This window comes from Anarhichas minor, unplaced genomic scaffold, assembly GCF_050575085.1.
Source record: "Anarhichas minor isolate MPS153535 unplaced genomic scaffold, ASM5057508v1 ptg000043l, whole genome shotgun sequence".
NCBI classification, from domain to species: Eukaryota; Metazoa; Chordata; class Actinopteri; order Perciformes; family Anarhichadidae; genus Anarhichas; species Anarhichas minor.
The window spans coordinates 3520119-3533041 of record NW_027466489.1 but is presented as its reverse complement, the minus strand read 5'-3'; the positions used below and the strand labels follow the sequence as shown (position 1 = coordinate 3533041).

General features: G+C 39.7%; 1 protein-coding gene across 1 annotated transcript; it reads right to left on the bottom strand.

Annotated features, from left to right (window-relative positions):
* Nucleotides 1-6004: 6004 nt before the first annotated feature.
* On the bottom strand, nucleotides 6005-11446 carry cunh1orf159 (chromosome unknown C1orf159 homolog). Its single transcript, XM_076110686.1, has 9 exons — nucleotides 11271-11446; nucleotides 10129-10208; nucleotides 9959-10043; nucleotides 9203-9298; nucleotides 9056-9112; nucleotides 8634-8768; nucleotides 8405-8430; nucleotides 8199-8223; nucleotides 6005-7897 (listed from the first exon to the last, which is right to left on the bottom strand). The coding sequence occupies exons 2-9, from the start codon at nucleotides 10198-10200 to the stop codon at nucleotides 7794-7796; spliced, it is 600 nt and encodes a 199-aa protein (XP_075966801.1). The 5' UTR covers nucleotides 10201-10208; nucleotides 11271-11446; the 3' UTR covers nucleotides 6005-7793.
* Nucleotides 11447-12923: the final 1477 nt, after the last annotated feature.

The following is a 12923-nucleotide window of genomic DNA, read 5'->3' as shown; positions in this document are numbered from 1 at the left end:
CTACATCTATAGACTTCGGTGGCACAGACTAGTTATTGAGATCAATTCGTTGTTGGTTTGTCTCTTGGAAGAACAATAAGAAACCGAATATCACCAGACTTTAACTTCCTTTAACTAAAAATGTCCAACTATAGCTTCAGACTGAAAATAACTTAAAACATAAGTTTGCAAACTTCTACCTTTACAATCTGTATTGTAACTTGGAAACCAACGCATACTCTGAGGCAGCAGAAGTATTACTGCAACATATTTATACAGGAGATACATGTTTACGGATGGACCCAGGTGAAACTGTTTGGAAATGACTTCTCTTCTCTCTTATACGTATCAGGGATCATCTTAAGAGGGATTCTTCTTCTTCACATACTGCCGCAGGTACTGGATGGCCGACAGCGCACTCACATTTGCTAGCAGAGCTAAACAGGATTTCAATAAAGGTCACTTTGAAGAATTGAATGTCAGTTCACTAAGTTATACAGTACTCTTCATGTTCAGTACCTAAAGCCCCCGTGGACATGGTTTCAAATTTACGTTTGTCTCTGTAACAATAAATATTCTTAGATATTTTATATCAAGTGTTCAACACTCAAAAAGTCAGCTAAAAACATCATCTGTCATCAGATTTTAAATCCAGTGTTGCTGAGCTGATTGGTGCACAGAAATCTGTGACATCACCTTTCAGGAAGAAGCTGATTGGGGAAGATGCTTCCAGGGGTCTTTAATGTTTGTATTCTAGACACCAGGTTTTAGTTAAATTAATAGATTTGTAGACTGTAACACCAGACTATCATTGCAAGGAGTTTCATACCTGCTTTCCAGGCATCAGCAGCTTCTGGGTCAGAAGATTTTAACACCCAGGAGGCAAAAGCAATGCAGACCAAACACATATCTGACTGCTTCAGTGTGGAGAAGATGCCCTCTCGTCCTGTTAGAGACAAACACGCACAAAAAGGGAGATTTTATTTAATTGTAGTTTTGCTTTGAGTGTTTGTTATTGTCGTGTATGAGAGAGCTCAGACTTACTTGTTGTCTTTATAGTTTCCAAAACTCTCTGCTGTACTGCTAGCTCTCTAGACAGCTGAGAAGGAGTAAAAGAGACTCTTCTCTCAGTTAGCGCTGTTAATGGTGGATCTGCATTCTTGATGGTGATCCTCTCAGCCTCAACTGGAAACACCCAGGCGCCGGATCTCCTGCACCAGATGCTACCTTTGTCCGGGAAGCGAATCTTCCTCATCAAATTGTTCCAACTGTGAAATCCAGTTATGGATGCTGCTGCCCCACAATCACTGCCCTGGATGAAGGAGTGAGACACGACTCTGAATGGAGAGATGTCGTCCTCCTCCTTGCAGTCTGCACTCAAGAAAACATAGTGAGGATTTGGGAATGTGAGTTCTCTGACGGTGGGATGAGAACAAGAGAAAATGGGGATGGGTTTCTCCTCGCTGCGCTGGAAATCGTGGAGGGAAGAGAATGACATTTCATGTGTCCAAAGAGGGAAGTCGATCACAGGAGCCACTGAGATGTCCTCTGGCTCATAGACGGTGACACAGCGGAAGTCACTCTTTGTTTTATCCTCTCTGACAAAGCATTGAAACACTTCAGGGCAGAATATTTGACAATGTTCTTCCATAAAAGGTGAAGGTATTAGTGCTAACAGGCTGTCGTGCGCTTTTAAAAACACGTTTTCCTCCAGAGACGGACAGCTGCTGAGAAACAGACTGCTCTCGTCACTACCAAGTAGCAACTGCAAAGATAAATCCTCTGTGTTGAGAGCTTGTACATTGTGCACGCTTTTGCTTTTTGTTATTTGTCTCGGCCGTGCAAGTTGGCTTGAAATTAAAGCATTTGAGTCCTGATCCTCGAAACACTTCCTTGCCAAGTCTTCTGAAGGCACAGGTGTCTCCTTTCCTTCAGAGCTTGTGGACTCCTCTTCCTCATGTGCCAAGATAGGAGAGTCTCTCGTGCGTCGTTGTTTTTTGCTTCGAGGGTCAGGTGTGGGGTTCCTACTGGCGCCGAGAAACTGCGAGTACTCTTCTTCAATATCGGAGGTAGAAAACTCACAGCTTGAAGGATCTGGCTTGGATTCATCCGGCTGTGTGAAATAGTCTGAGTCAGCAGTGTCGGATGTGTCCATCAGACCGACATCAGACAAATTATACTCCACAGTGTCATCCAAAGAGCTGAGATCATCTATGTTTGGTGTCACGGTTTCTTGTGTTTCCCTGGGAGGGGTCCTTCTACCCATCCTGAGCTGCAAAATGTCATTTATCGTCAATTTTTCCATTTCATCCCAAAAGGCAGAAATGGCGTACACAGGCCGAATGTGGCCCGCAGCTTCAGCATATGATTCAGGGCTGTCGGCCACAGAGCAAGGTGTTACAGTTACATCAGGAACGGGGAGTAGACGATCTCCTGAAGAGCAACCAGATGCTGAAAGACTCATTTCATGTTTTTGGAGTCCGCGTGTATCCGAGGGCAGCATGCTGTGTGTGTCGTTATCACACGTGGCGTTGTCATCTGGCATTTTGTCAACACTCTCGCTGACAGATGGGAATGTCAGTGTGGGCTGAACATCGGCCCTTTCATGACCTTCAGAGTTAGTAGCTGTTACATTGCAAGAGAGAGGGCTATCACAGGAATGCACTTCTCTGTCCTGCGTATCGTCTGCGTCGGTATTCTCAGTGAGATTGAACAGATTGTTGTTCTCTGTCAGAGATAATGAGCTTTGCAATTGCTGTTGTTCCACGAGAAGTTGCTGGAGTTCCTCTAGTGATTCAGCAGCGGACAGATAGCTTTCAGAATCAAAACTGTGAGTGGAGAAGAACTCAACAACGTCAGACTGCACACTGTCCGACCGTGAAGGGTCTTTGGGTGTAAATGTGTCGTGTGATATTCTGTCTATCATTGGCTCGATGATATTGTATTTGGGGAAATGAGACATCACCAGTTTTTCTGACAAAAGGTCTTCTTCACCAGAGGTTAAAGACGTTTGTGATGCATCTGAAATTATTCCCGTCTGAGTGCTCTCAGGATCTTCTTCAGCACTTGGATACCCTCCTGATTTTTTCACAGAGTTTTGGTTTTCTGGTGTGACATACTCTGTGTCAGTCCCTCCCTCAAATTCATAATTATCTTTCATTATCTGTAACTTTAAGCCATTTCCAACTGATCTCTCTTGTCCAAGTCTGCACATGTTATTGCTCTTATGAGTTTTTCTTTGTCTTCGTTTTTTTTTCACAGAGGCGGCACGCAGTCGCTGTTGTGCAGGACTGTCATTCACTGTGACGAACCAGCGCTCTTTTTCTCCTCTTAAAGCAACGGCAATCACATCCTCACTCACAGCTCTGTCTGAAGTGTGCGACTCCTTCACATTTATCTCTGCTCGGTTGCAAGAAAGTGGGTCACGTTCCTGTATGGATTTGAATTCACGAATGTCACTCTCCATTTGCGCATCTCCATCTTCTGTTTTCAGCTCTGATGGTTCTTCATCTGAATACTGCACACTCGGTTGCTCAGTTTGCAGTGTGGCTGTGGTGTTGTCATCTGTGTCTTCTGTGATGTGCCCTGTTGTGTTGATGGCGGTTCCTACAGAAAGATCAAGAGACATTTCACATTTTGTTGTAAGATCATCTTCTCCTCCTCCTGCACCACTCTGAATGGTCTGCCCTGATATATACTTTACACAACCTGAGTAGTTCTCTTCCTCCATGCAGCATCCTGCAGCGCTGCTTTCAGCTTCATCACTGTTTGCAGCAAAGTTTTGCTGTGGCCCCTTTTGGCCTGTGCTAAAGACTGAACTTGAGTTTCCTGAATCCTCTGAATCACTGAGATTGGCGCTATCAGGGCAGGCAAGAGAGGGTTGATGCAGACCACACTCCTCACTCTCCTCATAGAAGCTTGTCCAGTCATACTCTGCAATGTGCATGCTGTGATCTAAATCATCCATTTTGATCCCTCACATGCTCCTCTATCTGAAAAGAAAAATACAAATACACAAACAAAAACGATCAGTGTCAGACGGCTGCAGATTCAGGTATTATGCATGAATAGTAATGAAAGTGACTTTATGTAATGTGTAGCAGTACATCCTTGGTTTCACCCCTAACTTATCGTTGAAGTTCCATCAACACATTTGAGTTAAATATAGAGCGTGTCTTTATCTGAAGCTTAACATTGCTTGTAATCAGCTGTCATTAGGAAACTGTTGTGCAGAACGCAAACAAACTGCTGTATTAGTTCAAAGCTTGAGAGTTGAAGACCCCAGAGGGCAGCAAAGCAACACTACAGTATCCTGGTCACAAGATCCATAACAGACCCCGAAATACTCCGGTCATATGACCTGAAAATAATTCAGATGTCCAATGTCAGGGCCCAACATACTGTATCATCTTAACAAACATACTCAGTGAGGGTCATTGATGCAATGTAAGATACAAATATTAAAATATCATCTTAATTAAAATTACAGCAACTCAAATAACACTCAAATAAGTTTATAGTAGTTTTTAGTGGTATTGTTTTTCGACAGGGTAAAAGGTCTTTCTTTATTTGTCAGGTGTGGAGTCATTAGGATCGCCGATAACGCCCCTCAACTGCTCTACGTCAAAGTCGGTAAAGGTCTTGTCTTTTACATTGTTGTTACGTCACCAACACAACCAACACAAAGCACATAGCTACAGTACATTGTTGTTAATGTGTTTCTGCAGTAGAAAGAAAACCTACCTTTTGCAGAAGGACGAAGTGTCCAGTTTGAAGGTGTTTGTACTTTCTCCCTGCGGGGACATTTCAGCTCTGATGTCCGTCTGTCCTTGCATATGTGTCACCGGGGCCTTGCACTCAGCTGTTATAAATAGAGTAGTATGTCCAGTCACATGTAGCTGCAAACGTCTGTCCCTCTATTACCAGAGGTATGACATTTCAGTACCTTAAAATACAAGCCCTCGTACAGTTATTAGAGGTGAGATCGATACTCACTTCCATTATTAACGTGATAGACGTTCAAGGACACATGAACCATTTTGGATGGATCATGGATATTTCATACATAATGTATTTATTTAAAATGACAAAATCTGAACTAATGTCAAATCTTTTCTACAAAGTCATGCATACACTATTTCTTTTAATTTACATTAATTTGGATTTTTTTTTTACCCCAATTATAATTAAGTTAATTTTTTATTATCATACAACTTTGCAGGTCAGTCCGAGTAATCCCAGAGTATTTAACATCTAGCCTTCGTCTCAAATATTACACAAAAAACAACCTCGAAAGCCTTTTGAAATAAGTAACACGATTGCAGATTTTCAAAATGCACCATCAATTTTACTACTTGCTTTGATGTCTTGTTTGCCACTCTGCTACATACTGTAATGTTAACAATCAAGCGAAGTAAAGTACGCCAATTCCTGTCGATCTACTAGGAGCCAATCAATAAATTCAATAACCCAACAGGGACATTTTAAATCATTTCTCAGTAAACTTCTCATTCTTGTAGAAATATATTCTTGTCTTGCTCACAATGAAGCATTGTTCATTATTAGCAGCAGAAATCACGAGAGATAATAATAAGCTTTATTTGTGTAACACCTTTCATACAAGAAACGCAGCACAAAGTGCTGTCAAATGAAGCCATATAGATATAGAATAAACATAAACAACAATCTTTAGTGGAGGTAATTTGCGACTTAATAAACGTTCACTCATCTGAGGCCAGAAGCAAACTCAGAACCTTGCAACTTCCCACCAGACACAAATTCACTACAGGTCTCGATTACCCCAAAATAAGCCGTTTTCAGCCACATCAGAACATCTTCACTATGGGTTTAACCTCACTGCAGGTCTTATCTGTGTCCAGGAACAGACAGAAAACACCCAGTGTGGCGCTGTGGGGGATTGTTCAAATTTGTCTTTGAACAATATGAAAATTTAAGCTAACTAGTGTCGCATACAAAAACAGCAGCGTGAGAGCTCAAATAACCGCACAGAGAGAAAAACTGGCAATGGAAAGGTGCTTTATTTCTCCAAACATTACATCTTCAGAACATTCTTCATGGCATTAAAACTAGAATATGTACATTATTACAAAAACAATACATCATTTGTATAAAACAATATGTACATGTCTTCAGCTTACGGCTGTCTGTACAACAGCAGACACATTATGCAAAAAGGGGAATATTCATGGAATGATTGCAGCCTTTTTATCTGGTTCACTTCATGTTGCTTCACATATACTGAAGGAGGAAAGCCTTAGTGTTGTCAAGATATAAAACTATATGTAATTAAATAGCATGTAGCAAATACAACTAGGATACTTGTTTTAGAATAGTGTACAGTAAATATAAAGGCCACTGGATATAATTCAAATACCCAATCATTCACCACATCATGACTAAACGTCTCCTGGCTGCTTTTAAAGCTCATAATGGCACAGTAATCACAGTAATGGCACACAGTAAAATCCATTTTCTTCAGACATTTGGCAAAGGTTAATAGTAGTCAAGAAAATTTCACAATGCAACAATAATGTTGCCATCTGTACAACAAAAAAATCTCCCTCACACTTAATGGCAACTAGTCGTATATAAATAAACATTAGCGGATGACCTCAGACAAATAAAGTGCACAAGGATTCAGTAATTTTGAGGTTCTGAGATAAAAATCTATTGGACTTTAAATCTACTTTATGGAGCAAACATGGCATTTTAAAAAGATGTGTACGATCACAGACCTTCCAGTGAAAATATAATGATTCTGTTGTTGAGAATGACTTCAGCTCTTTCATGTTGGACGAGGTCTGTTGTGGATTCATGAAGTATGCAACTCCGATACATGATTTGTTGTACTTGTGTAATACATTCACCTTGCTTAAGGTAACAAAAAAAATGCAAATGCAACAATAAAACCAAAAAAACAATCAAACAATCGTCCATACAGCACCAACAGCACTCTCCCTAAAATATCCCGGCCCACCTGAAGAACTCTACTATTAGACACATCATTTATTCTGTTGGTCTGACTGTCATCAGTAAAGCTCAGTGCACAGTTACAAAATGTAAATAAATATCACGCATGTAAATATCATCCTTAGCAAACACAGGCTTCCATCAAATGTCACTGGGCTGTCACTTTGTCCCCCACAAACAAATCACTGCTTCTCAACTTGATCACTGTCACAATTAATCTTAAAGGAATAGAGGGAAATATGCTCACACGCTTTCTTGCAGCGAGTTAGATGAGAAGATCATCTCGGATCTGTAAAAAACATGGCTATCGCCAGCAACTGGTTAGCTAAGCTTAGCATAAAGACAGGAAACAGCTAGCCTCTGTCCAAAGGCAACAAAGATCACACTGTTGTATCTGGTTTGTTTAATGCAAACAAAAAACAAAGCAGAAAAATGACAATTCACCCTTATAGTCCGATAGAGAATTGTGTTTTTTTCCCACTTTTTTTGTGTGTGTGTGTGCGTGTGTGTGTGTGGGGGGGTATACGGATTAAAATAGATAAAATGTGTTAATCAGATAAGAGAGTGAATACTTGCATTTCCCTGAACTATTCTTCAAAAGACAGGTCGAGTGATCCTGAAGTGCTGCACGAGTGGGAGGAAAACACAAACCGACATGGGCGGTTTCAAATGTACAGAGCAGTACTGAAACTATTTTCCTGGTATGATGAAGTTTTTTTCTGTGAAAAAACAAAAGTAACAGCCCGAGTGACAAGAATGAAACAAAAACAAAAACTGACATCGTTCCTGAGCGTTCTCTCGTACCTGCGCCGGCCCTCCCACGACTACACATTATAGACCTGCGTGGTGGATGTGGTGGGTACGGTGGCACTATTCAGTGTTGATGTTGCAGAGGGCCGCTCCCTTCTGACATATCTTGGCTTCCTCACTTCAAAGGAAACACAAAACAAAAAGGAACATATAATCACTTGTGAGGAAAATCAAGAAGAGACATGCACTGGAATCACTCGTTCAGTCTCAATCTTTGAGCTAACCGTTAGCATGTTTCGTGCTATAAGCCCGTCATCGCTATAACAGCCCTAAAATATGTTAACACTCCTCACCAACGTTGCCTAATACTTCCGTGTACTATTTGACTGCTTTGCATTACATCATCTTATAACCTGTTCCTCGAGGTCAGAGTCACAGTTGAAAAACAGGTAATTTACAGATTAAGACAGTCGTCTTACCTGTCGAGGAGGGGATCATGACAGCCTAGTAGGGGGAACAAAAATACAAATTATAACCATCTATTTGAGACATATTTACAAAGAATGTCTTTGTGCGAAAAGACAACATTGCTGAGGCTACAATAAATGCATTCAGTCGCCACACAAGGCCACAAATGTACTGTGGTGTGTGATTACCTGTGAAACTAACAATAAAATTGACTTACTGTCTCACTCGGTTGGAATATGAAGGCTGTAAAAGTACAAAGAAATATTGTTACATTTGGGTTTAACTGACTGAACGTCAAATATGAATCACTGAAGCAGAGCAATAACATTGTGTTTCCATGCTCTCGCAGCACTTCCATGCTTTATTATAATGGGTTTAACGGGTGCGGTGCGTCGATAAAACCCTGCTTGTATAATTACAGTGTATCAGAGCTGTGAAGTGCTTACCCTTGTTGCGGCGGTAGAAGATGTTCGGGAGTCGGTTGGAGCGTTTGAGGTAGAAAAAGGAGGCGACAGAGAGGATCAGGAACAGGCTGATCAACAGCGTTCCCAGAAGAAGAGAGGCTGCCACACCCGGCCCTCCTGCTCAAAAACAGCACAAAACAGAAAACAGTGATGAGAAACGTGCTGATTATCTTCATCATACACAGACTTTTACCCACGGAAAGGGGTAATACTCTATTATTATCTAACTTCAAACTTAGAAAGTAACAAATAATGACTATATTGAAGTCGGTTCCTTCAAAACACATTAGCTTGAAAATAATTTACAGGTTTTTTTCTAGTAATTTAAACTCATAGAAACATTAAAGCTAAGGCCAAAAAAATTTGTAAATCAGTTATTAATGAGTGTGGATTTGATTTCTTACCAATTTTAGGAATGACAGTAGTTACGGTTGTGTGGTTTTTCCTCTCCACTGTGTAGTCTAGCGAGCACACAAAAGGGGAAAATTAAAAAAAATTCAAATAATTCAGTTTTTTTAAATTATCATTAAAAAACAGATCTCTGTCCTTACTGTAGGTGCAGACTGTTATGTTCTCCAAATCCACAGCTGCTGAGTCACAGAATATGCAAACGGTGTTGCTGTTCTCAAGGACACGCAAGAAGCATCCTGAAGAAATCAAAACAAGAACATATTTCACATTTTTTGCCCTTTGACACCCAGATACCAACAAAGTATTAATTCCACATTCTACTCAACTCAAGGATAGAAGTGAACAATAAAAAAATAACATGCTTTTTATATTTTCTTACATTTTATATACTGTATTTATAGTAGATGTCTTGGTTTTCATCAAAATAGAAACACTTTACTAAATTAATCTAGTTTTTTTTAAATTGCTAGTTTAAAGTTAAGCAAAAACAAAAGATTGTTTTCCTTCTTCATACGTTGCCACGGATAAGAGTACCGCGTAAGCACAGGGACGGGCTGTTCCAGTGCTTTTCACCGTGTCCTTGCAGGCGCAAATTGTCTCAAATTCATACTTTCTCTTCTTTTAAAAAGTACAGACATTAAACTTGATTCCGCACTACTGCAATGTTTGTATAGTGTGTCACTAATAATCTGTTCTTGGTAGATTGCCGGTGTAAAGTATTTTAATACGTCAATACTTCACTCCTTATGTCTTTAAAGGAACTCTGAATTCACCAAAGTAATCATACAAGATAAATTGATCAATGGTCATAGCATTAGCTTGCTCTGGCTAATCTCTAATCGATGACGATAAAATAATAGTGACGTTAAAAGGTCAAAAGGAAACATCCACATTACCTGGTTCACAGTGGGTGTCATTTGAACACGAGTTGTTCACCCTCTGTTTCTCGCCACAACACTCAAGTGAGTTCTGATGTAAAGCCTACAGACGGAACATCATTCACTGATTAACAAATAAGCGTAGCCCAAATACAGCACACATTGGCTCAGTGACATCCATCTTCTACCTTAGTTACAGGTGTCTCGGGTCTGATCAGAATCACAGTTGCAGCCAAGACCAAAAGGAATGACAGAGCCATATTCAACCCTTAAAGAGCAAACAGACCTGAATTAGATACACATCACCGACTTTGACGAGGCACACTATCACAAGACATTTCACATATTCTGCCTGAGGATAGGTTAAGCTGAATACTTGTTTGATATTGATCTGTGATGCAACCAGTGGCACGTATATGACAGCTCGTGGCACTATACCGACACCTATATATATTTAGGCCAGCTACATAGATTGACTGCTTCTGACCATTGTGTTACATTTCGGAGCCGATTTCAATGAGCATGTTTATATTCAAGGGTTTTAGATCTATTTGTAGAGGGAACGTTTTTTTTCCCAGTTAATTTGAATGTCTAGAGTTGTGCTCAAGAGTAGAGGTCGTGTTCAGGTTTGCGCGGTGTAAAATAATTCCAGTGTTGTGCTTAGACTAACCGTGCAGTCTCCTCAAAGGAAAGTCAAATAGTGGTTATATAACATTTGGTAACATTTTTTAAAAATAAACAAATAAATAAAAGCTAGTAGTGTAATATATTATCAAGTGAAATGTAGTAGTAGATGTAAATTTTGTCTTAGATAGATAATAGATAATATAACACTTTAGTGTAAAAACCGGTTTACGGCAGTGGAACTGTCGTGCCAACAAATTGCGGTTCTCAGGAAGTGTGGCCCCGCCCGCTCGACGGGTGCCGAACGAGGTCCTCCTGCTCGCCGCTGTCCTCCTGACACCTGCCTGACGCTCGCATCAGGCTTGCCACTGCGGAGCCAGTGCTACAAGGAGGATCTCCTTGTGAACTCTGAGCACAATCCATTGTTTTCACTCAAGTAGAAATCAACCAAATCCTTAAGGATTGTCACTTTAAAGCGTTAACATTAAGCAACATGCCTCGGAAAATGGCATGAAAAACGTGCTAACGTCAGTCGAGTAATGCAGGATACAACCAAGGTGTTTAGCTCGCTAGCACCTGTCACTGGGGTGAAGTTAAATCGTGTTTGTGTCAGCGTTATAGAGGCAGATTTGCTAATCCATTTAAATCTGTTCAACAGTATCGGGTATGTTTACAATGACAGACTCATAACAAAAAGTTAACTCACCAGCCAGGCACCAGGCTTTGGGCAGACCAGGCTCCTAGGTGTGGTTTAAGCGACGTCAGGTCCGCTGCAGAGGTATTTTCAGAAAGTCACCTGTAGTTTTGGCAGATTTGTCCTCAACACGCCTCCGTAGTTCAACCACTGATATTCCTACAGTGCGTAGCTCATAGCTACCTGATTTCAATTCATTTAGCACGGACACTTCCGGGTGCAATTTTCAAAATAAAACCGTGTGACAGTGTTCATGCTTCATTATCGTAGGACTATGTCTGCGTAGTATACATGAAATAAATGAATACAAATACAATATTTATAAAAATATACTATTACTGCTACTACTGCTGATAATAATGAATATAATAACAATAATATTAATAAAATATGGTGTGTCAAAAAAGGCCCACTGAGGACAAAATCGATTTACAATGAAACTTCCCGTTAACAAAATATTTTTTTTAATACAATATTTTGAAATTAATTGAATGCATGTTTCTGAAATTGATGAAATTGATATCACTGCAACTTGATTGAATTTGAATATCATTGAAATTAAAGGATAACTTTGTGAATTACAATTTTTTTTTATTGAATTGTCTTTTTTGTTGTTAATTTGGCTAAATATGCTGAAGAGGTTCTGGCTAATACTTCCATTCAGATCATTTTTACTCACAATGTACTCTTTGGGAAGCCTATTATATGATAAATAATACAACATTAAAACCATTCAACACGTCTTGGCAAGAAAAGGCACAGGTGCAATTAATAACAATAATTATGGCTCCATTACATTGCCAGTTAGCCTGCATGCTTATTGGGTTAGTGTCACTGCACCTAAATGAAATGCAGCCAATAAATCATTATATTGGCCAGATTAACCTGTTACAGGGGCCCTAGGAAACACTGTTTTTTAACTATTGGGCCCCTACTGACACCACACCTAGGCCATATGTGCATTGTATATGTACCCTTTTGTTAAGCTCCCATTAGATCCAATTGCACTCAGCATTACTATGACACTATAAGTTTAATTAATTATAATTTAATTAAACTATAGGGCCTGGCTTAGTTGATATCCAATCAGAGTCAGAACTGTTTAATTGCCAAAGTATGTTGCACATACAAGGAATTTGACTGGGTGGATGGTGCATAACATTAAACAATCAACACAGTGCAAAATACAAGACATGATTTAAAAATAGAAACATATTGAAATTTACAATAAAATGTAAAAATATGGTAACTAAACAAACAAATAAGAGTATATTAAAACAAGTATATTATTAAAGTGTCAAGTGTATATTAATTGGGAAAGGAGTGCAAGGGTGTTTAAGAAGAAATTGTCCTGGGGGTGTAAGTGTCAGAGTCAGTGGGGGTCTCTGGCTTTGTTAATGTCCAACTGAAGACGGGAAGAAACTGTATACAATACACATCCAGTTAACAACAGTAAAGGGAATTTAGGGCTTTTGGGGGCCCTCAGTCTATGGGGCCCTCTGGATTATCAGATGCATTGATAGTAAACATTTATTTATTGAATTAGCGACAATAATGTACCACTTCATCATTTTCTTATATCATGAATTGTTTTTACCAGTATGTGGTAAACCGAAGGACACTTTTCTACAATGTGGACAATATAGTTGCTAACTAACTAACTGT